Genomic DNA, 27,096 nt, shown 5'->3' with positions numbered 1-27,096 from the left:
TCAGACGATGGTTAAAGTTAAAGTCCGTCATCTCTGATACGCGCAGCAATAGCGTCACTTCCGGTTTAGCCACCGGAATTCACCAAAAAAAATTTGAAACAAAAAGCGGCAACGCTGATTGGCTCAGCCGTTTCACGACAGAGTGAAATCCCCTTCTATGGGCTGAGACTGAGACGAACTCCAAAATCCAAACGCGGATGAGGAGTGGGCGTGGCTGGTTTACGAGGGAAGGTTCTGCGGGCAGTGGGAAAGGAATCAATTGCCGTTTGTTAGCGGGTCGACCCGTGCTTAAAAAAACACGGGTCTACCCGCTAGTATCAGTGGTAAAGGGGTTTGACTCCATTGTTCAAATACAGTCCTCCTTATCCGTATCCATCACACAAATATCAATAAATGAAAAACAGCCTTTTGACGGGAGTGTTGCCTCTCAAAGTGGACTGAAGATCTCCACCTAGCAAGCAAGTAGCTAAAAGACACTTATACCAGTTTGTTGTTGTCAGGAGTTTGTTCGATCTCGACTTTCTTTTATCTTGAGTTTCTCTTCATTTGTCTTCTTCAACTCTCCCACTTGTTCTTCCTCAGTCACTCCATCCCGATACCTGTGATTGTCTTTGTCTTTCCATATCCATCCATCTTTTTACCTGCCCTTTTCAGGAGGTGCCGTATTTATCATCTTTATACCTGGAGGTTTGAGGGCCGTGCATCGGGCTGATAGATGGGCGAGCCACTCATGTGCAACCACCTCAGGAGACACAAACCAGACAGCTATTTAGTAGCTGAACAAGACACATTGCTTTTCTTTTATTGTTTCCAAACTTGAAGTGTGTGTCTATGTGAGTGGGTGGGTGAAAGGAAAGAGGGAGGCTTGAGAGGAGGAGGACAGAAAGAGAGAGAGAGAGAAAAAGAGCACAACAACAGATGCTCCTCAGCTGTCCAGAGAAATGCAGTAACCGTGCACAAGATGGGCCATTATCCATCCACAGTGTATCACTATGTTGTTGACAAATCAATGGCTCTGTCGGTGATGACTTTGTGTTACAGCAAACATAAAGCACTCAGACAGTCTCCCTGCCTGCTATGGAGACTGCAACAGGGGAGCACTCGGGGCAAGGGTACTCATAGCTTGGAGGGGTGTGTGCACCAGTGCACGGGTTGTGTGTGTTTGTGTCAGTGTTGACAGAGAGAGCATTCTCAGTGAGCGCGTTTGCGGGGGATTTTTTTTTCCCCCTCCTGTTTTCCTGCAGGTGTGGGTGTGAAATTTTTATGTATCTGTGCAGAAGCCGCTCATGAAAACTTCATGCTATTGATCACATTTAATGAATCATGCATTTTATCGCTAAGGTGAAATATTAACATTAATTAGAAATATTTCTGAGGCTGACATTTTCCTCTCCTGAAGAAGCACTGCAGGGAGTGCTGCTCCCTCATTTTTTAATATAAATCACACTTAACAAGCAGCCAAGAGAGGCTCTAATGTGAGACTTGACCTGCTGGTTGTTAAAGCTGTTCTGTGCTATTATCCTACAGACTAGACGCCTTCAGACAGGGCTGTAACTTAGCTCAGTAAGTAGCCACAATTGCATCTTATAGCCGAATGCGCCGCAACGTTATAATCTATTCGCACAGACATGCAATACATAGGATTAACGGTTAACATGCAACGCGCATGGCGAGACGGAGAGGTGCTGGAGTGTGCTCAAGTGGGCAAGCATAGAGATATCATCTTGTGTGGAAACCGGGGTCAGGGATGTGTGTGTGTGTGGAGGGGGTGGGGGTGCATCGGGTTAGCCAAGACTTGCATCATGAGTGTTAAGAAAGGAGCGGGGGCTGGGTTTGATTGACAGGTAGTCTCCGAGCCCCGTGTGGCAGGTGCCAGGGGCAGGTCACTGGGGCGAGAGCACAGTTGCCCATACAGATGTAAACGCATGACTGCTGTTTTCATAAGGCCCCCTTGCTGTTGAGGACACACCGGCCGAGCGGTCGGCTCGGAAAAGGAAAGACGAGAGAGAATCGCACGGGGGGGAAAGAGGCGACCCAGTGATGCTTCTTGACTTTTATGCTTTTCTAGGAGTGTTCGCTGTGATAAACGCGCAAACTGGAAACTTTTTTTCATCTGTTATCTGTGTTCAGATGTCAGAAAACCTCAAAGAAATTAAATTTACTTCAACTTGGTCACAGTACTATAAAAAAAATCTGCAGCATATAAGTGCTTTGTTATCATTCCAAAAAAAAAAAAAGCCACAAAAAAACATAAGGTTGTTTAACAAAGCTACCACAGAGCACCATCACTGCTGGATGCAGGTCCTTTGAAAGAAAGTCCCCATACTCAATACACCACCCTGCTGTCTGAATTAAAGAGGCTGCAAAAACTATTGTGATGTTGAGAGAACAGAAAGCAGCAGGAAGACAAAATCAGGCTCTAGGTAGAAGTCTTAGGTGTGTAATTCTCCGGTCATGTTATTCATGCATCACACAGCGAGAGGGGGTGGAGGGGGGGGGGTGCTGAAGGGGTTAAAAGGGGAACAGCGACAGCGGCGCACAGGCAAGAAGACAAGTGTCAACGGCGACAGGAAAAAGACGGAGGCTGCCCGTGTGCCTATGTCTCCTCCACCCAGCCCTCCCCGGCTCCGTCCCCGCCCCTCCTCCACTCCGACCGCCGACAAGCATATGTGGGCTGACAACATGACATTGCCAGTGAAGTGGGGGGGTGGGGGGGTGGGGGCAGGAGAAAGAGGGAGGACCGAGAGCCTCGGGTAGGCCTGACATCCACGACTCTGACAGCTGATGGAGGCAGACTCGGCTCTCGCACGCACACAACTGTCAGCCGTCTCCATGCGCACCCCTCTACTTTACTTCTGCCGCCCCCATCCAAAACACCCCTCAACCACTTCTCCCCGTTCCTCCTCTCCTCGCCATCCCCCCGGGGCAATGCGGAGAGCAGGGTCGACTCTCAAACTCTCACTTTTTTTTTTTAACATGAGAGAAAACCCCGCACTGGCACTCAGGAAAAGCGAGCCGCAGAGTTACACCGCTGTTATGATGTTAATGCGGGTGTGTTTGCATCACGCAGAGCTTTTTGAATTCACGCTGATGCAATGTGTCTGCTCTCTCCCAGGCGGCCCTGACCCCCGCCGTATCCATAGCCAAGGCCTAACAAGCCAATCAAGATGCAAGTCAGAAACAACAATGGTGGGAAGGGTTCACAAGTGCCGGTCTGCTTATTACTGTACACAACATATATCCATTAGCATAATGTGTTTAATCTGCGTGACTCAGATGCCCTCACACAGCCCAGGTGCCTTCCTGTGTGCTTAGCAAGACATATGAACTCACTTAGTTGCTACATTAGCTCTATATGTGTGTATAACTTCACGATGCACTGAGGGGTTTTTTGGCTGCAGAGTCTTATCTGACCATGGATAATAGGGTCCATTTTTCTTGCTGGAAGTAGCTGTTTATTGTTTGGAAATAGAGCAAAAGAAAGTGATTCAGTGCTTTGTGTGCATGCATGTGTGTGTGTGCGAGAGAGAAACAGAGAGCTGACATTTTACTCTCTGACAGATAAGAGGTAGAGAGGAGAGAAAGGAAGCTGAAGTGTGTATGTATGTTGCTTGTATGTGTGTGTAGCGAGGCAGACATCCACCCTGGGACAGTGTGTCATCGATTGAGCTGCAGGAAGAGGCCTATTATCTCCAGCCATGGTTCAAGCGGGGGAGTCAAGTGTGTCATATGTGTAGCCTCTAATTGGCAACCCACCCTGGCGGAGGCAGGACTGCAGTAACCCCACCACCACCTCCCGCTCTCCTGCGCTCGCCTCCTTTCACCGTTGCCTTTGGAAAATGCTTAATTGTACGTTCGAATCTTCGAATCGCCGCCGTTGCAGACACTGGCAAATAATTTACAGATCCGTAAATGGGTTGCGCACGCCTACATCTTCAGGGCTTCGCAGCAACACAAAATGACTGGCTGACTTTAACGCAGACATCATCTTGAGTGTATCATGGCACATGTGAAGAGGCTTTTGTGTGTAAGGGTGTGTTTTGATTAGAGGAATACACTCCCCTGTCAGGCTGCTGTATTGTGAATTTTCTCTTCTTCCTCTTCATATTTCGCTTTACATCCTCGGGGTCATTATTTGTTCTGTTCTCCAAAAAGGATAGATATCCAGTCTGTAAGTTCTCCACCTTTCGCCCTCTCCATCCTAACATGGTCTAACACTGCCCTCTGCAGGTGGGCACTGGGACAGCATTGACTCCACGAAGAAGAAAAACTGCAGCCATCAAAGGGAAAATAGGAGGTCTTTTGTTATTGCTTTTGAAAGTGGATGAGAGGAACACCGTGATCAACCTGAGCCGCACGCTGATGCAGGTCCTCAGAGTCAGAACTGAACCAGGGAGAAAAGCTTTTAAACTGTTTGCCTTCCTTTGCCTGGAATGAGGCGCAGAGAGACTGGAGATTACCATAAATCATAACCTTGGGGTAATTCACAACACTCCTTGAATATGTAAAAATATTCCTCTGTGTGTTTTCCCCTGTAGTATAATATTAATATTGTTGTCCTTTTTGCCATTTGTGTTGAGTTGGAGCTACGTTTTCGAGCTGCCGTCTTTCACAGGTCACTTTCGGGAAAGAGATTTCAATCTCAATTAATTTTTTCACTGTTCCACAGACTCATCACAGTGAGACAGATAATGCATTCACAAATCGCTAATTTGGAATCATCAACTAATCAACCATGCATATCTGCAGGGATTATAAAGGAAAATCCACACAAACTCAGGGAGAACATGCAATCTCCACACCGAAATGCCCTGAGCCAAACCTCTGAAGTAGATGGAAGCCAAACCAGGTTTTAAACAGATCCATTGGAAGAGAGACTTGTGTAAAATATCTCATTCTTCCTATTATTAGCTTATTTTGTTGTCTTTTATTTCATTCATATTGGTGACACATTTTATACATGATCACATTTAAAGAAAGATGACGAGAGGGTTGTGGTCTCGCAATTTGAGGTATGGCAACTGGTGGCTTGTGTGTGTGCGTGCATGCGTGCATGTGTCCCTGTGTGAGTGTGTGACCATTGATGCCCTGGCGACTCGTCCAGAGCGTGTCCAACCTTTGTACAGTGTCAAATGGCATTGCCTTTAGCGCATAATGGCCTGTGTATAGCTGTAAAAAATGATGTAGATAAAGTTTGGATCGGTAAATTTTTCCCTAAAAGATATGCAAATGTAATCAAACTGTTCCCTGATCCATTCTACACAAGTTCAGTTTGTGAATATATTTACAACTTTTTTGAAAAATTGCAAGTTTGGCGCTGATCAACAACTTGCAGTGAAAATGTCATTTTTGCTTTCACATTATAGATGCAGGAATAATATTAGTGCTTTGCTGTGCACTTAAAAAGGTGTTGGAGCTTTGGCCTAATTGGCTGCTTACTTAGAGGCTGTTCCACTCTGCTGGCTTCAGAATTGACTTCCTGTCGAGAAGGCAAGCAGGCTAAAATGATCCTAATTATGTCTCAGACTGAAAATCGGAGGAGTGAATAGTTCTGGCGTCATTATCTGTTTTCGAGAGGGGGGCTCTCCCATTTAAGTTTTGATCGAGCAACAATAGAGGGGGATAACATGAATACATTGGGAGGAGCAACTTGAGATAAGGTTTTACTGTTCTCAAACCAAAAAAAAAAAAAAAAAAAAGGAATGACGCAAAAGCGAAGTAGGAATTAAGCAGAATGGTGTCCAAAAAAGAAAAATAGAGCTAAAAGAAGGTTGGAGCAGGAGGAAAGCTCTTCAGGCCAGGGGCATGCCATTTCCTAACGTGTACAGGGTCCTGGATTTATACTTTTTCATATTTTTTGACATTAAACCACAAATGTAAACATATTTAATTGTAGTTTTATATAAAAGACAAACTCATGTCACATAGTTGTGAGGTTGAAGGAAAATAATGCATATTAATAATATTTCAGGTAAAAAAAAAAAACCTGAGGAAGTTGGTTTCAGACAAAACATGCACTTCATTGTTACAAATGCAAAAGGTCATCTAATATTGACATTAAACAGTGAATTAAACTCAATCGTCTTGCCTGAGAGAAGAGAATTTCCTCAAACTGTGTGAAAAAATGTTAGATTTCCACATTAAACAAAGTCAAGAGCCTGTGTGTGTTTTAGTAACAGAGACTATTAAAATGAACACCTGACACCATGGCTAAAAATACTGTAAACTCCATCAGAAGTAGATTTCCAGATGTCTCAGGGCTGCATCTGCCACTGACGTACGTGATGTAGTGTGAAAACCAAGTGCAGGTTTCTTCTGCCTCCTTCCAATATTCGTTATGATTAGTGTTACAGTCGGCCCTGGTGAGTCAGACAGCTACCGGGCGGGTGGGCTTCTTATTTCCTGATCAGCGGGGCTTCCCGTCACCTGTGTGTTCAGAAGAATATTGTTTCGTGACCTGACTCTGGCTTCAAGGGCTCCACAGGTCTCCTCCTGCTATTATCGCCTCAGTGGGACCCTGCATGAGCAGCTCTCTGAAGCTCCTAACTTCCTCTCTCACTACGGAATTCTGTAGTTTTTAGTTGTCATGCAGCATGTAGATGCTGTTTTTACGTGTCATCTTCTTTTTATGGAGATTATTTTTCCTTAATAGACAGCCATTTTATTACAGCCTGCATGATTGAGTCCATCTCAACCTAATATATAGAAAAGCTTGAAGGAGCCCATGCACGCTCAACACAGAAAAGGCCCCAAAGCCAAAAATGATCCTCAGTTTAATGCAACGTATATACCAACGTATATACCAACAGATATTAAATCGTCTCAGTCCAACCTGAACTGTATTTTCCTGAAGAACTGCTAAAGAAATAAGATCTTACAAGGAGAAAGATCCAAAAGGTCCTCGAGAAAGAGTGAAAAAAAAAAAAAAAAATCCAGTTGTTGACTGTAGGAGATTATCAACTAAGAATTGCTCTCATTGATATGAATCTTTTGAAATGAAATTATTCAACCTAAGCATTTTTATGATATTTTTGTGCTTTGTTTATTGCTTCTCTGGGGTTTTACTCTTTGCTTTTTAATCTAAAAAAATGTTTTGCCACCTTTTACTGTTTTACTATATCCAGATTTTGGGCGTGTAATGGTCTCTACATTGAATGCCTTTTACTTTTATCATTATTTATCATTGTGTGTGTTTTGTATATGTTTATGCACAACTTTATTAGGTACACCTGTTCATCTGCTTCTTAAAGCAAATATTTCTGAAGCCAAGCTTCTGCTTTATGTTCCGAAGGGTACTTTGTATTTTGAACTGATTGGTGAAACGGGACAGTCTGGTCTGAGTGTTTCAGAAACTGATGGTCAACTGAGATTTTCACATACAACCATCTCTAGGTTCACTAGAGGTCAAACGCCAGACTGGTTTGAGATGATAGAAACTCATATAATCACTCATTATAACCAAAACATGCAGAAGCAGGAGGCCGCATTGGGTGTCGGCTGAGAACAGTAAATCGATATTACAGTTCACACAGACTGATCTGCTCAGTCTGGATTTCTGCTTCCAAATTCAAAGTCAGAATTTGAAAATTAAAGTACAGATTTTACATCAACAGTTCAGGCTGCTGATGAATGGGATACTTAAGGGCCCCCTAATATCAGTTGAGTCCTGTTTAAACCCCACAGCCTGCCTGTGTACTGCTGCAGAGCTTGCTCATTTCTTCGTGACAACGGTGCACCATCGTCTGACTCCCTCTTCCAGCAGGATCACATGCCGTGTCACAGAGCTGAAATCGTCTCAGACATCTTTAATTGAGCTCTTTGATGAGCTCAGACCCCACAGTCCTCCAGTCACTGGATTTCAGTCCAAATGAGCACATTTGAGATGTAGATAGAAGAGATTATGGAGGTTCATCTGACTAATCTGTCGTTACTTTGTGAGGTTATCGCGCCATCCAAGAATCTGTGAATTTTTCAGGTGTGTGAAAGAAAGCGTGAAAGTTTGAATACAAACAATGCACACAAATGCTCATCTATTTACATCAGAACAGAAGAGCTGTTATGTTTGTCGGATCTGCACATCTATAGACTGAACTGACAACCTGATGGAAGCTGATTGAACAGACAGTAGCTGTGGTCAATCAACACTGCCTTCACCTTTTTCATTCTTGTTGAGGATATTTTGTGCAATTTTGCACATTCTACAAGCTTCAGTTTTTTTTTTATTTAAAACGAGAGGAAAAACAAAAGAGGAATGTCAGCAGACATTCAAGAAAACAGCCAAAAACTATTCTTATAAAAGTCAGATCAACATTTTCTATTAAAAACACACTGCTTGACTTTTTTGAGTCAGAGAACAGTTTATTAGCGATGATCACGTCAAGCTCCTGCATGACCTCTATAATCTGGCTATCTATGCTGACAGGAGAGAAAGCAGAAGACTTTTTACTGAGAAATATTCTTTTTTTGTTTGTTTTGGATATATAGATGCTGAGGAAGGACATCACAGATTAAAGTATTCCACTGCAGGGCCGTGGTCAATGTCATCTCCATTTAAAAACAGCAGCCAAACCTGTGCTGTCGGCAAACTGTGACCATTTTTAAAATGACTCCGAAACAGGTGTGTGTGTGAATGAAAGAGCAGAGAGGACAAAGGGCTCCACTCTGAGTTGCATATTATTGTCTGAAAGATCTAATTTAAATAAGCCTCAGATTTATGGATGTTTGAACTCAGTAATAAATGGAGTAAAAATAAGGGTTTATTTTGATAGAAAATAATAAAATAGTCAAGTAGTTTTCTTATACAATAATCTGCAGGATAGAAAGGGTGCGACGGTGTCCAGTGTGGTTGACAGCTTGTTGTGGTCCACTGCCCTCAAGTGGCAACAACTATTATTACTGGTCTAAAGAAAAAAGATTGTTAAGATAAAACTGCTTGGCATAATTACTGGAGTCAAGATTTTTGAAATATTTTGTCTTTATAACTGTATTACCTATTTTATTTTTGAAAAGTAATAGAAATTGACGTATTAGACATCCCAACATCATAAATCCCATCTTTTTTCTTCTTCTTTTTTTAAATCACAGAGCTGAATCGTTCCAGTTGATCATATCAGAGCCAAAAATGTGATTGTTCTTCTTTACCCTGGACTCATTGACTGACTGGGAGTCTTGCACCACAGAGCAGTGCCTGCATGAATGTGGATCCGTTGTAAATATGTGTGTGGGAGGACTGAAGGAAGTCAAACATCAGGGAGGCTCCAGCCAACTGCCTCCGCCTGAAGTGACAGAGACAGGTGCTGTGAAACCAGCCCTTTATGCCACAAGTCTCACATACGCACACAATCATGAACACACTGCCACATGAAAGCATGCAGACAGCGGCTCGGCTGGGCTGGGCTCGGCTCGGCTCGGATCGGCTCGGCTCGGCTCGGCTCGGCTCGGCTCGGCTCGAACGGCCAGCCTGCCGACACACTCAGCCTTTCCTCTGCACAGAGGTCTTTGTGCAACGGAAAGACCATCGTGGCCCTAATGTGTTTGTGTTCTGAAGATCTGTGTCGACCTTTGACCCGTGAGCAGTCTTGCTGAGAGGGCATTGATGACAGTTTGAAAAAAGCGTGAGGAGATGCAGACTCCCATCGTCCCCATCCAGCTGCCCTGTAATGCACATAATACATCTGGTTTGCCGGTTGTTTCAACTCTGAGAATACTGAAACGACAAAGTGACTAACTTTTCCTCTTCAACAATAACAACACAAGGAGGCACGGTTGTTAGGCTAAAGTGATCCGTAAAGAATTTCTGTCAAACCTGAAGCGTCAGAAAAATGCCCTCCTCTGCTTCGGCATCAGCCGTAGATCTTCATCGTCTGCCGTGACAGACTGTTGAAAATAGCTGGAGATGAAAGAGTCGGGCTGAATGTTCTGAATGTGTGAGGGCACGACTCGGCGGCTGGCTGGACGGAGGGGTCACGGATGCAGCTCGTCAACATGAAGGTGGATCAAGGAGAGCTTAAAAGAAGAAAGAGGGGGGACTGAGCATTTTCAAGTTTAGAGAGCAAATCGCTCCAGACAACACAAAGAAAAATGTGCAAATATCAGGTTCAGTTACGTTTTTGGAAACTGCTGATTTTACAGTTTAGTTATGGATAACACAAGAAAAAATAATATGATTAAGGATATATTCTATTACTTCAAACTGATGGTCTTGACTATTGATTTCACAATATCAACTGGAAAAACTCAAACCATGCCGAGTTTATTTGGTCTTGTTTTTTTGTTTTTTTTCTTAAAATGTCTAATTTCACTTGATTTAAGATAAATGCACTTAAAAGTGTATGTCAGCTAGATGAAAGGACTGGTGTTAAGACAACGTCCCTTAAATAAAGACAATTTTCATTTGTTCTATTGGCAGCTTTTTATTTTCTCTTAATTTAAGGTATTTTTACCTCGCCTTGCCAAACCAGCATTCCTGCTTTGTAGCTGTTTTTTCTAATCCTTTTAAAAGCTGTTGCTTTCATTTAGGTCTCTTTCATTTGATAAACGTATGTACACAGTTCATATCATAGTTGTTGAATGACGTACAGTAGAGGATCAATATGATAAATCATGATATAAGATTGTAGAAGATTCTAACATCTTCTGATCACAGTAACTGGACGATGGGCTACAGGTTCTGTGTGGGGCAGGTTTTTTTTTTTTTTTTTTTTTTGGCAAACTGTCCAGTTTGGGAAGTCAGAATATTCAATTATTCTAGAAAAATAAATGGTGCCACAAAATACATTTTAGTGTAGCAGTTATTTTACACACTTCACAGGTCAAATATGCCCTGTTTGAGGTCTGTGTGGCGTTTGCATGTTGTACCTGGGCCGGCTTTATTCTGCATGGTATTTGATGAATTTTGCATTTAAAAAAAATACATAAAATAGACTTTGGTGATATTGATCTCTTGAGAGAATCCTCTCAGTTGAGACTAAATCATTGAGCTGCCCTATTTCCCAGAGCATCAAGTTTTCCTCCTTCCTGCGCTTCATGTAGAATTTCTGGGAGGCGGTGAAGAAGTGGCGCTGGTACGAGATGTGAGCGCTTCCTGCTTTGAAGCACAACATTCAGCCGTTAAACTGCGTGAAGCCTGAAAGCTTTACAACCTCGCGGATGACTTCATGAGCCGATTTCGGTGTGGGAGAGATTGTATCTGACGGCAGATATTCTCGGTGCTGACATTGTTTCTCAGCTTCAAGCGCAGTGTTTGCAGAGCGCGTGTGAAAGAACCGAAAAGGACATCATAAAGCACTTTTGTCTTCACGTTGTTTCGCATCTCGCCGAGGGCTTACTGTTGTTTTTCTCCTTAACCTTTTGCTCTTTCTGAATGACCGTGTTGCTTTGAAGACAGTTTAAAAAGTTTACGTAGCGACTGGTGAAGACAGTGTTTCTGTCTGCACCACCAACAGCTGCCCTGCTGCTCTCTTTATCTCTCTCTCTCTCTGGCTTTATGAGTGACAGCACATGTGCTGGGGTACACGGGAGGCCCGCTTCTGAAATTCTACCCCCCCTTACCCCTCGACTGTGAGACATACTCCAGCTATAGACAGGGTGGAGCTGTGAGAGACAGATGCTGCGAGAGGAAAGCAGAGACAGAGCGAGAGAGAGAGAGACTGCAAGAGGAGAGCAGTGGAGGAAGGAGAGAGGCAGGTTTGAAGAGTTGGAGAGAGTTTGGCCTTTCAGGAGCCACTCAGGAGCTCTGCTTGTCGGTGTGGATCTTTTTGGGTCCTTCAGTGGTCAGAGGTCTGTCCGTTCTGGGAGCCTGAGTGCGGCTGCTGAGGATGGCTGCATGGACGTTGGTGGTGTGTGTGCTGAGTTTGCTGCTGTGCCAGGTAAGAAAATAAAGTCTATTTATAACATGTTTGCTGTTATACCTTGTACCTGCTGTGTTTTGCATGTATCACGCTGAAATAACACTGAAAATAAGTGAAATGATTAACTTTTCGGATGAAACGGTTCCTCCTTCCTCTATTTGTTGTTGCATTAAGACATTGTTGACCTGCTGTCAGATAGACTCACTGTGTATATTTGACCGGCTGCTTCACACATGATCCATTTGCACTTGAGATGTACTCTTGTCATGCTGCTGCCTCGCCGTCCCCACACTCTGCGAATCTGCTCTCAGCCAGTCCCCGGTGTTCAGACAAAAGACTTTTCACTTACTGCGTCTTCAGAATGTTCTTGTGTTTGGCCGAGGAGCTTTCGCTGCCCCGCTCTTCAAATACACAGTTTACCTGAGTGAAGTCCTGGACCAAACATCCACCCTTCTTCATCAATGGACCCCGTGCAATCAGAGCTCCGGGCTGAACTAAACAGAGGGGGATGAAGTGTTTGGAGATGAACGGGGGTCCAGATGTGTGCAGGGGGGTCTCGGGGCATCATTAGCAGCTGCTGTCAGCAGATGCCATGATGAAACCCGGAGTGGACGACATTGTAAACTGACTTATTACCAACAGCTTTTCCAGTCACTATCAGTCTTTGGCTCTGTTTGGAGCGGTAATGCAGCCCAGCCTGAGCCGGTGAGTGAGTTGGCCTCTAATGGTTCCTGAGGGAAAGTCTTGCTCCGGGTTTATTTTTGATGTATCAAACCAGTTTTTCTGACCTGCTAATTGGTAAAAAGAAAATGTCACTTTTGCGTGCATGTGAGGTTGAAATTCTTCGCGGTGAATTTACAGTTCACGTTTTCATATCCCGTAGCTAATTGACCGTGGAGGCACCCACACTTCTAAACCTGGAGGCAATAGATCAGCGACGAGCAGAGCCAGTCTGCCACAGTGACGGATCAGCCTGCCTGATGGTTTGCTCAAGTTCTTTGGACCTCTGTGATCATTATATTTATGACTTTCACTATAAACATGAATAAATAACCCTGGTGGATGATTTGTAAGCCCTGTAAACTCCGGTGCGTGACCTTTAAGGTGCAGGATCCCAGTCCTCAGGCCTGAGGCGTGATGTGTGCCGCGGTCGACACGGGGTTACGTTTCTCCATCAAATTCCAGGAGTGTTACAAATCCCACAGGGGCAATCATCAAATCACACAAAGTGTTTTTTGTTTTGCTTTGAGTTTGTTTTTGAATAAGTCTTTTTGAATAGATAGAAACAACATGAAATTAAAAAAAGAACTTCTTTTTAATTTGTAAATAATCACCCTGTATGGACACATTTCTGTGACTGGAGAGATCTGATCGAAATCCAGTCTCATAAGATAAGAAAAAGAAGCAACAGTAAAACATGTCCACGACTTTTTACTTTTTCTAAAAATTGCAAAAAAAAAAAAAAATGTTTGAGGAAAGCAAGTTGTTGGACATCCAGTGTGCAAATTTGCGTTTATTGTGAAGAGGTCGTGAATGTTTGAAGGATATTTTACATCCTCACCAGCTACAAAGGATTATACTACAACAAAGTGCTCTGAGAGGTTTGTAAGTGCTTTGGGATAAGTTGTTGGTGTGTTTTGAGTCTTAGTTTGATTTTAATTGCAGGGAATCCACACTGAGGTCAACTGTTATCCTCAGTAAAAGAGCAAGCTGTAAAGTTTGAAGAGCAACCTTTGAGTCTTAAAACTGCTAATGAGTGAAAAGCAGATTTTGTTGAAGTACTAACGGCGAACCGGGGTCTTTTTATGAGTCTATTTTTATCTCAATGTTTGGAAAATGAAGTGCTAAGCCCTCAGTGCTTCTGCCATGAAATGCAAATACACATTAAGGGGAAATGATTTTACACCACATACAGTTTTTCATGCTATCGGTCCAACAGGCTGACATGAAAACGTATTGCTGCTACTCCAGCAGGTGCCTCATAACAGAAACCTTTTTTTTATGAAGTTTTTGATTTGAAGCAAGCAGCAGCTGTCCATCCAGTCTGAAAACTTCCCTGGGAGTCACCTGATAGCTCTCAGTTGTGCTCTTTTAATATTCAGCGAGCTGGCGTTTGAGCGGAAGCGTTGTGTGGAGGCGTGGGCAGCTGTTCCCAGATGCATGCGCGACGCCATTTGTCCCGCTCTGTAATCCCCCCTCCTCGAAGGAGGATGAGTGGGTCGCTTCTGCACCGTGAAATCGGACACAAATCAAGGGTCTGTAGCGGCTTCCAGCTGACGCCGAAGCCTCACTCATCGGAAACAATCGGTCAGAGGATTTAGTAGTCTGAATCACGGGTCCTGCTGGGACGAGGATACCTGCAGGATGTTTTACACTGACTAGAGTTTCAGAGGGAGCAAAGGCTAGAGAAACGGCCTCCACGTCATAAAAAAGTGTCACACGCGGGGACGTTTCCTTGGTTTTTCCTTGACTAAGATGACCGGATTGTCTTTTCGAGGCCATTTTCTAGAATGAGCAGTGATGTTATGATATTATCACCAGTGGATAAATCGATTGACCCCTAACACTGAGGCCAGACATCAACAGACATCAAGTTTCTGCCGTTAAAAGACTTGTTGACAATACGAATCCAAACCTGCCTTTGAGTGAAGTGACGCCGATGTTTGGACAATTTCCAACAACCTCCTGAAATGATTTCTCCTCTTTTCCTTCACGCTACAGTAAATTCTGTGTGTGATACATGCTTCCTCATACTGGTGATTGTTATTTGGCTGGAGGTTCTTCTGATTGTTTGCAGCTGGAATCGTCTCTACTTGTGTCAGATGTCTTCCCAAGTGTGCTCATTTTTATTCAAAAAATATCAAAGACATGAGCAACTTGTGTAGACAAGTTTGATTATATGACAGTTTGTGTTGTGAGGGTTATTTTATTCTGTGAGCGGCTCAAAGAAAGGTGTGTCAGAAGATCTTTTTGCTATATGATACATAGCTATAAATATATATCACGGATCCGGGTGATGTGATTAACCTGAACACCCCTGACTGAGGCAATCTCTTTGAAAACAAAAGCATTAACTCATGTTTTGATTTAAATGTGACAGACTGATAGATCCTAAACATCATATTCACAGAATTCAAAATGAAGTTTCAAATGTGTCTTTAGCTCCATAAATCAGCTTTTACTCTCTTTTTCTTGAATTAAAAACTTCACATAGCTCCATTACTTGCCACTAAATAACCATCCATCCATAGTTAATACAGTTTTATCCTGTGCAGGGTCGCTGGACTCACTGGACAGGTTGCCAGTCCATCACAGGGCACACACACACACACACACACACACACACACACACACACACACACACACACACACTTCTCAGGGCAAACTAGACTCACCAATTTGCCTTGTATGTATGTTTTTGAACTGTTAGTGGGAACCCACACACACACAGAACATGCAAACTCCACACAGATAGGCACTACCAGTGTTTGAACCGATGACCTTCACACTATGAAGCAGAAGTGTAACCACTGCTGCAGCGTTTCACCCTAATAACTGACCAAGAATTGATTGAGATTTTGGTATAAATCAAGTATTTTTCTTTTATTTATTGAGATTTTGGTATAAATCAAGTATTTTTCTTTTATAGGGATCTTCTCTGTTGAAACATTAAATCTTTGTTGGCTTTAGTTTAAATTCTTCTGACAGAGTTATTTGACAAAGACGCTTCTACTTCCACATTTTAAGGTTACACAAGATGTTTAAGAGATGTCTGAGACATTAAACTTGGTTCCTTTCTCAGTCATTTATCAGCTGTGACGTGTGACGTACAGTTTAGCACACCATTGGTTCAGTGACTGTTATAAATATGTGACTTTTACATCAAAGAGATCCTTATGTCATTTTTTTATGCAGGCAGCCATATTTGGCTGCTTTCTGTCTGTATCAGTAACTGTACATTGAGAACAATCACTTATGGCAGGATTAATTGAGATGCTGCTGAATATTGCACCTTCAAAGCATAATTTTTTTTGGTTAGTTCACTTTAGTTAAACAGGAAATATAATATTTAAACATTTTGTATTAAAAAAGCATGATCGCAAAACATTGTGCTCATTAAAGTTGTACACATTAAAAATATATATATATGCCCAATGATATTGGACAACAGTGCCTGACGACATGCATACAGCTGAATTTTTACAGAAATCCTTAAATAAATGTATTCAAAATTCTTCCTTTTTTAAAGTTTGAAATAGTTAAATGTGTGATATTTTAATTTCTATGATGATTTTCAACATATTTTATGATGTGTAAATTTTGCCTGAATGTGTTTTACATTTTGAATTGATTGAAAAATCCTTCGATAACAGCCTGAGTTTGATATTTTACTGATTAAACTTTATAAAAAAAAGATGCAGTTTAACCTCACACTCATAAATTCTCAATGGGTATAGTTTTGGGGGTTAATTTTTTTCTTTTTGTGTATGACTGTATTTCCATATCCACATTGACTTCTGCTTTTCTTCTGTTGCTTTAACCTTGCTCAGCATTCCTGAAGCTGAGACATTTGTTGAAAGGAGGCGACACACTCATAATGGCACCATAAATAGGGCCTCGATGCCCACGCCAGGCAGCCATGACTCAGCAGCGCGACGGGGGTCTGTGAGCCGCCGTGCTGCTGACTGGCCGCTCACATGTCCCCTCCTGAGCAGCAGTAACAGCAGTGACCTGGGGGCTCGGGGGGGGGGGACACCTGTCCGACCTCTCGCCTGTGGCCGCAGGGACTGTCTGGCATGCTGCAGGCGTCGCGTCTCGCCCGCTCGGTCTTTTCTTGAGTTATTTGTGTGGCTGTTGCTCTCACACACTTCTGCAGGAAACAAGACACTCTCAGACCACAAGACACAGTGAACTCCCCGAAGACGCACATTTTTTTGTTGAACGCATTGCTCCCTCAAAACGTTCCTGAAAGCCTGAGAAACTGTGGCGCTGGTTTATGTTACTCTTCTTCTATATCCATTTAGAAAGTCTCTGAACAACAACCAAATTGTTACAAGCCGTTAGTGTACTTTATAATCATGCTGGGAAAGATGACAGTAATGCTTCATGAATGCATGTCTAAAAGGAAATGCTTCTGTATCGCTTCCAATACTTGGAAAGAGGACGCGTCTGATGGCCTCATGAACAAATGTGAGATTTTTAATGCATCAGTGACTAAACTTGGATCGCAGTTTTTACCATTATCGCCACATGTCGGACGCTGGCGTGTGTTCCCGACCGTCTCTTCGTCGTATGTCTGAATGCAGCTGATATGAGACACCTACACGTTGCAGTGTTGGCAAGCTTTGAAATGAGAGCCACAGTTTCACGTTACAAACTCCATGAGACGCGTTAAAGACGTGGCGTAGCAGGTTTACTCCAGCTTTATATTCTCAGATCGTTTTTTGGAAAATACAATCTGATACACTTTAAACAATGTGGGTGTTTTCACATTAAAATCAAACACACGTTTTTCTAACTCACTAATTGTTGCTCAGACAATCTGTGGAAGTGACTTTTATCTTCAGTTCAAGGTGACACTTGTGAATTTTACATCCAATCCTTCAATGTCATCTGCCCTGAGTTTCTAACCTGACATCTTGATGAGTTAAACCATGAAAAATAAATAAATAAGTATCTTTCAGAGGAACAGGGCTTCAATTAATGAGGAAATAGTCATGAATGCTGGTTTCCCTGTTTGTTTGATACGGAATGAAATCAATAAAAAGGTATGAATAAATATCTAAACTATTTAAGATGGGAAAGGAAAAAACCCCTAAAATTGCAATATCAGCTGAAACAATTGGAATTGTTAATTAAAAGTAAAATTCCCACAGTTGAAGCCAAAATTATAAAATGAATCATGATGTTTTAATATTAATTTATTTTAGGATTATTTCTATAGTTTTTCGTTAAAATGAAATACACCTGTTATTTTCAGCACAATGCTCAAAAACCGTTAAATGTTATCAATGTGACTTACAGTAGATTCTTTAAAGGATTTTAGTTTGTTTTTTTTTAAATGAAAGAGTTGATGAAATGTTCCTGGTGCTCAGCCAACAAATAAATGGTTGAAAACTCTTTCATTCATCCATCTCTGTAACGTTTGCCTCCATGGCCTAAAACAGCTGCACTACACAAATGTTTCAAGTAATTCAGTTGTATTTATGTATTGCTGCTGAGACAACAATGGCTGAATAATGTAAATCCTTTGTTGAATTTAAGTTTCAAAGATACAGTGAAGCGTTTAGTGAACTAATGAGATTCAATTTTCATGTCAACTTCAGTCGATCACCCAGGTTAGGGACCGTCGTCAGAAATGAGCTGAGCTCAACCCGATGAAAACAGCTGTGAAAAATAAACCAGCTGAAACAGAATGGCTCAAAAATGAAAAAGTAAAACTGTTGAAAGCACTGAAAGAAAACAACCAAAAGCGCAAAAGACTGTTCAGAAAAGTGCAATGAATAAAACCACTCATACAACCAAACCTGCAAAAAAAAAAAAAAGAAACAGAGAAAGGTCGAAACAACAAGGAACAGATGAAAACAACTGAGAAATGTCACACTGTTAGAAATGGCTAAAACATTAGAAAACAACTCAAATGTGTAAAAACAGCTAAAACTAGAAGTAATGTCCACACTTTTCTGTTACATCAAAGAAATTCATCACAAGAAACCATTTTGCGGGAGCAAAACATTATATTCCAGTTAATCAGATGTGTTTATTTTCAGTTTGAAGGTGAATTATGCTTCCTGGCTCCAGATGAATTATATTAGGAGGAAAAGTGGGGTGAAAAACAGCGTCTTTGGTCATAAAGGTCTCAGACCCCTGCCCTTGGTTAACACTGGGGAGTCTGACCTGGCTGAGGCTTCTCGACTGTGGCCGGTGTTTGCAGTCTTTGTGTCGTCGAGGGCATTTCATCCCCAAAACAAGCTGTCCATTCCTCAGCGAGGGTCCGGGGTGAAAGGCCAAGCTGTAAAAAGTATCTGGGAAAAGCTTCTAAAACAGTTAATCTGCGTGGAGTCGCGGCGCGGCCTGTCGGAAACGGCACTCGCGGGTCTAATTGGTAACATGAGGCCTTGGTGTTACCACATCTCAGGTCTGGTAAAGACATTATTACAGTGAGGATATTACAGTGGGGGAAAACTGTCCAAAACATGGTGTCATCCTAACTGATAAAGTGTGTGTGAGAAGGAAGTATGCACAGCATCAAGCTGTCTCGCTGTAACCTTTTCTGACAGCCTGCTGATGCTTCGTACCATGAGAAATCTGGAATCCTCGCTTTAGTAGATAATAGTATATATACAGTATTTGTAACATGGAGCTGTGAATCAAAGTCAGCACACAATGCTTCATTCATAACAAGGAGGGCAACGTTTATTTGGCCGTGTGGACTCAACTGAAGTGTGTTTCAGATGGATTCTGGCAACAGTCGTCGTTGACAAGACTCAAGGCAGACTCAGTCAAGCTTTCTCAGTGCTGCGTTTGGTTACTGGACTGTCCTCAGTGAAGTAACGAGGCAGAACGTCCGCTCTGCCAGTGAAGTGTTACCTATCAGGACGGATCGGCGCAGGCGACATGCTCGACTGGAATGCGAATGTAAACATCGCGGTGGGCGTGTGCTCATAACGACGGCTTCAGAGAGTTAAGCAGGTACAGTAGGGGTCAGGAATATAGAGCAGTCTAAGATTAGCCGGGCCCCCGGGCTCGGCCTGCGGATGCCATCCATGGCTGCAATTCCTCCATTCACTGTCATGCGGCGTGCCAGAAGATCAGTATACCCCCCCACCCCGCTCAGACGCAGGGCGGGGATCACAGGCCATTCATAAAATATTCTTTAAGATATTGTTTGGCTTATATTTATCACTTTAGATCAAACTTTCAGAGCACAGTAATTTGTTGCAGTTGCGTTAAAACACACACTGAAAACACGTATCGTTGAGCTTTTTGTGAAGTTGACAAGTCCACGTTTATTTCTGGCTGAGTGTGGCTTTGCTCTATGAGCTGTTAAACATATGAGAAGTCGAAGGCGATCCGGTGAAATCCCAGAGAAAAGCAGGAAGCAACTTACGGAAATGTGTCTATAAGTATACGCGTGGGTGGGTGTGTTGTTGATGCGCAGGCATGTGTGTCAGCCTATGTGTGTGCGTGTGTGTGTGTGTGTGTGTGTGTGTGAGAGAGAGCGAGACAGCGTGTATCCAAAAGAGTGTGTCGGTGGGATTTCTGCAGCAGTGCAGATCCGTAAGGTGACCCCCAACTCCCAGTCAGGTGCAGAACTGAGCATAAAGGGGAATTTGTGAGCGTGAGTGGGAATGCGGGTGGGAAAGCTCAGGATCTAAATCCATAGTCGACAGCTGGTGCATGAGCGTGTTTCTCACATGAGTGTGTGTGTGCGTGTGTGTGTGGGTGTGGGTGGGTGTATTTGTGTCAGTGTAGTCAGGAGGGTAATGTGTTGAAGGGGGGGCCCGTGAAATGAGTGTGAGTGTTTGCGTTTCCTTGTCCTGAGATGAATTTGCACCAGGATCAAAGTGAGCTGACAAAACTGTGTATTAGTGGCTGAAATCTGAGACCGTGGCCCTGCGTCTCTTTCTGCCCCGGACAATCCTGCGGACTCCACGACGCAGCGAGCCTGCAGCCAACATGTCAGCCCGCAGGGAGTCTCTGACATGATTTTCCACAGCTGCGAATGTACACTACATAATGATATAATATCCGTTTCCAGTGAAGATCCTTTGCTTAAAAAAGAAATTCACATGATCTGACTCACCGCTGTTCATAATGGCTTCATCTTTCAGGAGCAGTTTCACTTGAACATGTGTTAATGTTCCTGAAAACCTCATTCTGTATTTCTGTTTCTCTCTCTCTCTCTGTTCCAGGTGTGGAGCTCTGCAGAAAGTCAGCACATTAAGGATGATGAGCTGCATCCGCGGACCTTTTATCCGTGGAAGAGTCGAGGGAAGGGGGTGTTGAGAGTGAAGAGGGACTGGATCATCCCTCCAATAAGAGTGTCAGAGAACAGCAAGCAGGTTCCTGAAGACCTGGTGCAGGTAACTGTCCAGAGAGCCCATCCAGGACACGCTCACCTCCTCTATGTACTACGTACTTTCTCAATATAACATTGTTCAGAAACAACCATTCTCATCACGGTAGTAAACCGTGAACACTTGTTGCACACATATGATGCTGCTGATTCCATTTTGTAGCACTTCATGTCTTCCCCACCAACATGCAAACATAAAGACTTTTTTTTTTTCTTTTCTAATCTCCACTTTGACCACAGTTTTCAGATATAATCATTTTGGATGACTTGTAGCTTCATTTCTATGTAAATGAAGGAATATCACGGCTTTTGCTGTGTGTAAACGTGCGCTCACTCCGTCTCTTGTTTCAGGCTGCTCAGCTTCCCCTCCTCCTGTTTGATTGCTGTTCCCTGTGCTGATGTCTTTCACCTGTGCCTGAGTGTGTGATTGTCTGCACCTGGTAGTTTGGGTATATAGAGGGCTTGTTTCGTCTCCTCTCGTTGTTGTTCTGTCTGCTGTTGTGCTCTGAGCTATTCTTCACCAATTCCTGTGTTTGTTTGGATTATTCTCCCTTGAATTTTTGGGCTCTGGGAGTTTTGGTTTCAACTTTATTTTGGCTGTAGAATCAGCTTCACCATCAACAGGTCTGAATCTTCATCCCCCTGATCCATAACTTTCCCTGAAGTAGCAGACCTGCTCTTTCACAGTCGAGTTAACAAAAAAAAAAAGCATCTGCAAAGTTTCATAGACATCCAGTATTATTAAACACTTTTAACGTTTGATGTTTTTGCAAACGCTTTACCGACGTGAGGTAAACTTTGATGATTGCAATAATATGGTGTCTAAATTGAATGAAAAATAAAAATAGTGGTTTGAGTGGAGAGGTTAGACTTATATAAAACACATGACCTGGACAGTGCAGACACACACACGTCATACCTATGGGCAGTGTTTAACTTCACACACATGTTTTTGGACTCTGAGAGACAAGCGTAACATTGAAATTCCATAAAGAAAGATCCCCAGTCCAGGATTGAACCTTTTGAACCACTATATCACTGTGCATCCTGAAGTGAATACAAGCTGCTGAAAATATAGTGTTTTAGACTATTAGTTCAGAATCTCAAAGGTGTCCTTAAGTTCGGGTCTCAAGGTCCACAACTGTCAACATGCTCACATCTGGCGCTGAGGTATTTGCTTCACAGTCCTGTCCGCAGCTTCCTATGAGATCTTGATGATCGGCCTCTTTATTTCTTCCCTCTGTTTAGATCAAATCGGACAAAATATTCAAAGGTGAGGTGATTTACAAGTTAGAAGGGCCAGGGGTGGACCAGGACCCCAAGAATCTGTTTGAAATTGACGATAAGACCGGAGTCATCAGAAGCAAACGGCCACTGGACAGAGAGAAATACAGCAGCTTCACGGTAAGAGGAAGCAATATTTGAAATCTCCTGAATCTGCTTTACATTACAATTATATTAAAAGTACAAATAAAAAAATCTTTCTGAGCTTATAACACGTGTTTCAAAGTCAAGAGGTCACGTTTCTGTCTGAACGCATATATATCAGTGTGTCAAACCCTGGAGCAAACAGCTGGAGGTCAGTTTCTGAAGATTTTATGGGCGTCACGGGAGAAAGTTCACAATGTTTAAGACCAGATGAATCATGATGTAATCCATGATGTTGGACCAAACATCCTGCTCATCTATTTCTGCCAGGATATGCTGTGTATAGATAGACGAAAAGCTTGAGAACTCATTGAAAGAGATAATCTCAAGGCTGTCGTGTTTCATACTGAGGGGTTTTCCTCTTGTGTGTTTGTGTGTCCAGCTTAAAGCCTTTGCACTTTCCCCAAGTGGAGAGAGACTGGAGAACCCCACCACCATCGAGATCGTGGTCCTGGATCAGAATGACAACAGGCCCGCCTTCACTCGGAGCCAGTTTGTTGGCACTGTGGCTGAATTCTCGATCCCAGGTACAGCCATGCACTGCATCCTGGGATTACAGCGTTTTGTGAGGCTGTCGTCTCAGCACAGCCATTGATTCTGACTGATCTGGTTAATTTGACCAAAGCTATTGATTGCTCCCGGCAGGTACGTCAGTGATGTCGGTGTCAGCCACAGATGCGGACGATCCAGAGACGGAAAACGCCGCTCTGAGCTACTCCATCATCGGCCAGGAGAGTTTTCCCCCCAACGCCGTCACGAAGACAATGTTTGGCATCAACAACCACACCGGTGCCATCTACACCAGAGACGTGGGGCTGGACCGAGAGGTGAGGGGAGACGCGTTGCGGTGCAGGCGGTCGTGTCGTGGGTCACCTCCCTACAATGGCTGCTCTCCGTTGCAGGTGGTGAAGGGCTTCAGGCTGAAGCTGCTGGTTGCTGATATGGGAGGAATGGGACTGACCAGCGAAGGCGAGGCGGTCATACATGTGTCTGACATTAACAACCACGCACCGCAGTTCAGCCCTGCACTGGTGAGTATCTGACAACAAAGCGTGGACTATTTGGGGATAATAGTGACGGCAGATAATAAATGCTGATTGAGTTTACCGTGTGCGATGGCCGTTACCTCATCCTCTCGGTCTCCTCATGGTGGTTTCATGTACGTTGTGCTTGTAGTACAGCATGATAGCAGAGGAGAACCGCGTCGACTTTGAGATCGGTCGAGTGAACGCGACGGACAAAGACGATCCGGGAACAAGAAACTGGGAGGCCAAGTACTCCATTTCCAAGGACCCTGAGGGCTTCTTCAGCATCAGGACAGACCCTGCGTCCAACCAGGGGGTTCTGACTGTGGTGAAGGTACAATCAGTTCGCTCTACAAGCGCCAAACTTAAACTGACACTTTCACGTGCATAGGAAGACCAAATGTCTTTCGCATTTCTTCCTCCAAATTCCTGCTAATTTTACAACATCTTGTAACGTAAAAAGTCAGTGTTTCAAACTGAAGATTCACCTTTTTTTCTAGAGACAATGGCAAAACGTACTTGAGAATTTATTCAAAAGTAAGTAGGCTACTCAGTTTCCATTAATTGTAAAAGGCTATTCATTTTATGTAGGATTTGAGATATACACATTTTAACCACAAATAATCAAGAAATTTTGCTTCTTTTTAATCAATGAACTTTTTTTTTTTTTTTGCCAGAGTACAAATATGATATATTGGTAGAATTAACTGTAAATCACTTCTAGTCCATCCAACAAAAGGTCTTTTTTTTAAAAAAAGGGTCTTTTAATTAATGTCATAGTAACATTTTGGAACTAAACAAGAAAAATACTGATGAACATTAATAGATCAAATGGCCAAATAAGTTTGTCAGTGTTTGAAAGTACATACAATTAATGAAAAATAATATATTGTTATCACAATTCAATAAAAACGTTTTTCCTGTAGTGACAGAATGAGGTTTTCCCTGTAAATATAAGGAGCCCTTCAAACACAACTTGACAGCACCATCTTGTGGTTCAAGTTTGAACTACAACTCACTGAGATCTTGGCCTGATATTTCAGTATTTATGCACATTTCTTTCTGACAAATACAGTTTAGAATCAAAGTAGCCCACACTTATGGTCTTTTTTATGTATCTAAGATAATTCCATGTCTTATTTTCTTTTCCTCCTGCTTTGCAGTCGCTGGATTATGAAGCACAGAAAGAACACATCCTGATTCTGACTGTGGAAAATGTCAATCCTCTGAGCAACAAGGCTCCCAACCTGCCGCTGAGCTCCGCCACTGTCATGATCACTGTTGTGAATGAGAACGAAGCTCCGTACTTCAGAGAAAACACCATCCAGATCGTGGTCCCGGAGTCTGCTCTCCCTGGAACTTTACTGAAAAGCAACATCGCCTCTGACCCTGACAATTCTGATCTGTGGTACGACTCAGGAGAAAAATGTCTTCCTGAAAATGACATTTAACTGTTGAGTGATTACTTTTTACTGATGTTGATGTTTTCACTGCTGCTTTGTTTGGTAGGTATGAGATCAGCAGGGATCCTGAGAGGTGGCTGGACATCAACAGAGAAACAGGAGACATCAAACTGAGGAGAAACATCAACATGCGGTCTCCACACGTTAAAAACAACATCTATAATGCAGCCGTCAAAGTTACAGGTCAGTTTAGCCACTTATTTTGTTTGTCTCACAAATATCTACAAGTAATCATTTAACAGATTGAGTTAACGGTCCGTGTTTAATTGAGTCTGCTCAGTTTGTTCTCAGTGTGACACTGTTTGTGTTTCACGGACATTTTGGCATCAGTGTACAGGGATGTTCCAAAAGGTAGTTTCAGTGATTCAAACAAACAAGTTAATCTTTGGGGGAAGTTTTCTTTAGTTTGCTCATTTCCATATCATCGAAGTCAGGGATGTGTAATTGTGACCACAAAGAGTTTCCCCACAGTGTGAAACCAATAATTTTAAAGACTTTTAGACCTTAACAATATTAAATTCAGACAGATGAATAACATTCTGTGCATTTTGAGACAACTTCAGAAACTGTACAGGCCGCTGTGACATTGTTCTGTGTTTCTGTGTTCTTGTGCAGACGCTGACGGCGTGTCAGCCACTGGCTCGGTGGTGATCACACTGCAGGAGACCAATGACTTCCCCCCCCAGCTCGTCCCGCTCACCGGCTCCGTCTGCAGGAGCGCCAGCAGCACCGGCTCTGGTCTGGTTCTGACTGCCGTGGATGAAGATCTGCCTCCGCAGGCTGCACCGTTCTTCTTTGAAATACCGGAGGATCTGTCGGTCAACTGGACTGTTGTCCAGATCAACGGTAAGGACCAGAGAGAGGATGGAGGGAGTGCATTTACTCGTGGAAACTCGACAGCAGTCTTGTGATTCTCGGGGTTTTCCTCCTGCAGGCACTCACACGTTGCTGCAGCCCCTCGTGGAGCTGGACGCTGCAGAGTATGTGGTCACTGTGCTGGTGACGGACTCCGGCAGCCCAGCTTTGGGCGCTTACTCTCAGGTCAACGTCACTGTGTGTCTCTGCGACTCGTTCGGAGACTGCAAGTCGGAGGCGGGTGCGATTCTGGGCTCCACTGTGGGAATCAGCTTCATCGCCCTCATCATCATCATGGCCTGTGTCGCTCTCTTGCTCTGTAAGTGTCTCATCGTTGGTTTTTTTTTATCATCGCGTTATTATAAAGTCCCAGAAAGTCCAATGAGTTGGTGTGTGCAGTGCTGCTCCTCCTGGCTGTGGCCATGACCACCTGCGGACGGCGCCATCACATCAAGAAAGGAACCGGCCTGCTGGTCGGGGAATCAGAAGACGACATACGCGATAACGTCTTCAACTATGACGAGCAGGGCGGCGGCGAGGAGGATGAGGTGAGGCTCACAGGCCATGGAGGTGGAAGGTGCAGGTTTGCTGATGTGTTTAATCAGAAGCGATGTGATCCTGCATAAGATTAAATACGTTTATGTAGTCGATAGTTCTGAGTTTCCCATGTCTGATTGTGTTCATTTATTTTGTCTATATGGTGTAAAATCACACACACTGCTCTTCCTCTCGTCCTGCAGAACGCCTTCAACATCGACTTATTGTGGAATCCCCATGATGCACCGTCCACCCCGGGGTCTTTTTACCCAGGAACCGGCATCCCTCGAGGCAAGCAGCCCCTCAGGAAGGACGCGCCGCATAACCTCCCCTCGCCAGCCTACCCCCGGCGACCTCCCGCTGACCCCACCGACATCGAGGACTACATCAATGACGTGAGAAACTTCTAAAGATGTTTTGTGATGCCGTGGTCAAATGAAATCACAGGAAGGGGAAAATATCCAGTAAAAAAAGTAGAACATACCAATGTGCTGCAGAAGTCAGTTGTGTGGCGTTCCTTCTTTCAGGGCCTGGAGGCGGCAGACAACGACCCCAACGTGCCGCCGTACGACACGGCCCTGATCTACGACTACGAGGGCGACGGCTCCCTCGCCGGCAGCCTCAGCTCCATCGCCTCAGGCAGCTCCGATGGCGATCAGGACTACGACTACCTCAACGACTGGGGACCGCGGTTTAAGAAACTGGCCAACATGTACGACCCACGTTAGGGCCGAGAGGAGCCTGTGCGACCCACCGGAAGTCAGAAACACTGATCATGGCTTTGGTGCTTTTTTTTTTTTTCTGGAGAAACTCTGAAGTTTTTTAGTGCAGGAGATGATTTGAAGTGAGGAAACGAAGCA

At 43.5% G+C, this 27,096-nt stretch overlaps 1 protein-coding gene across 1 annotated transcript; it reads left to right on the top strand.

Annotated features, from left to right (window-relative positions):
• The first annotated feature begins 11,777 nt into the window (after positions 1–11,777).
• cdh15 (cadherin 15, type 1, M-cadherin (myotubule)) lies at positions 11,778–26,976 on the top strand. Its single transcript, XM_030094993.1, has 14 exons — positions 11,778–11,867; positions 20,765–20,935; positions 22,177–22,332; positions 22,739–22,883; positions 23,002–23,183; positions 23,259–23,387; positions 23,533–23,715; positions 24,545–24,789; positions 24,891–25,027; positions 25,460–25,690; positions 25,779–26,018; positions 26,099–26,247; positions 26,440–26,631; positions 26,764–26,976. The coding sequence occupies exons 1-14, from the start codon at positions 11,817–11,819 to the stop codon at positions 26,962–26,964; spliced, it is 2,412 nt and encodes an 803-aa protein (XP_029950853.1). The 5' UTR covers positions 11,778–11,816; the 3' UTR covers positions 26,965–26,976.
• The last annotated feature ends 120 nt before the right edge of the window (positions 26,977–27,096 follow it).

Source organism: Salarias fasciatus, chromosome 1, assembly GCF_902148845.1.
Source record: "Salarias fasciatus chromosome 1, fSalaFa1.1, whole genome shotgun sequence".
Lineage (NCBI taxonomy): Eukaryota > Metazoa > Chordata > Actinopteri > Blenniiformes > Blenniidae > Salarias > Salarias fasciatus.
The sequence above is the reverse complement of the archived record's forward strand: the minus strand, read 5'-3'. Positions and strand labels throughout refer to the sequence as shown.

Excerpts from the sequence above, each read along its gene's own strand:
- cdh15 (XM_030094993.1), top strand. The coding sequence starts at position 11,817 with ATGGCTGCATGGACGTTGGTGGTGTGTGTGCTGAGTTTGCTGCTGTGC. Across the intron at positions 22,884-23,001 it reads GGCTGAATTCTCGATCCCAG|GTACGTCAGTGATGTCGGTG; the intron begins GTACAGCCATGC and ends TGCTCCCGGCAG. Across the intron at positions 26,248-26,439 it reads GCGGCGGCGAGGAGGATGAG|AACGCCTTCAACATCGACTT; the intron begins GTGAGGCTCACA and ends CTCGTCCTGCAG.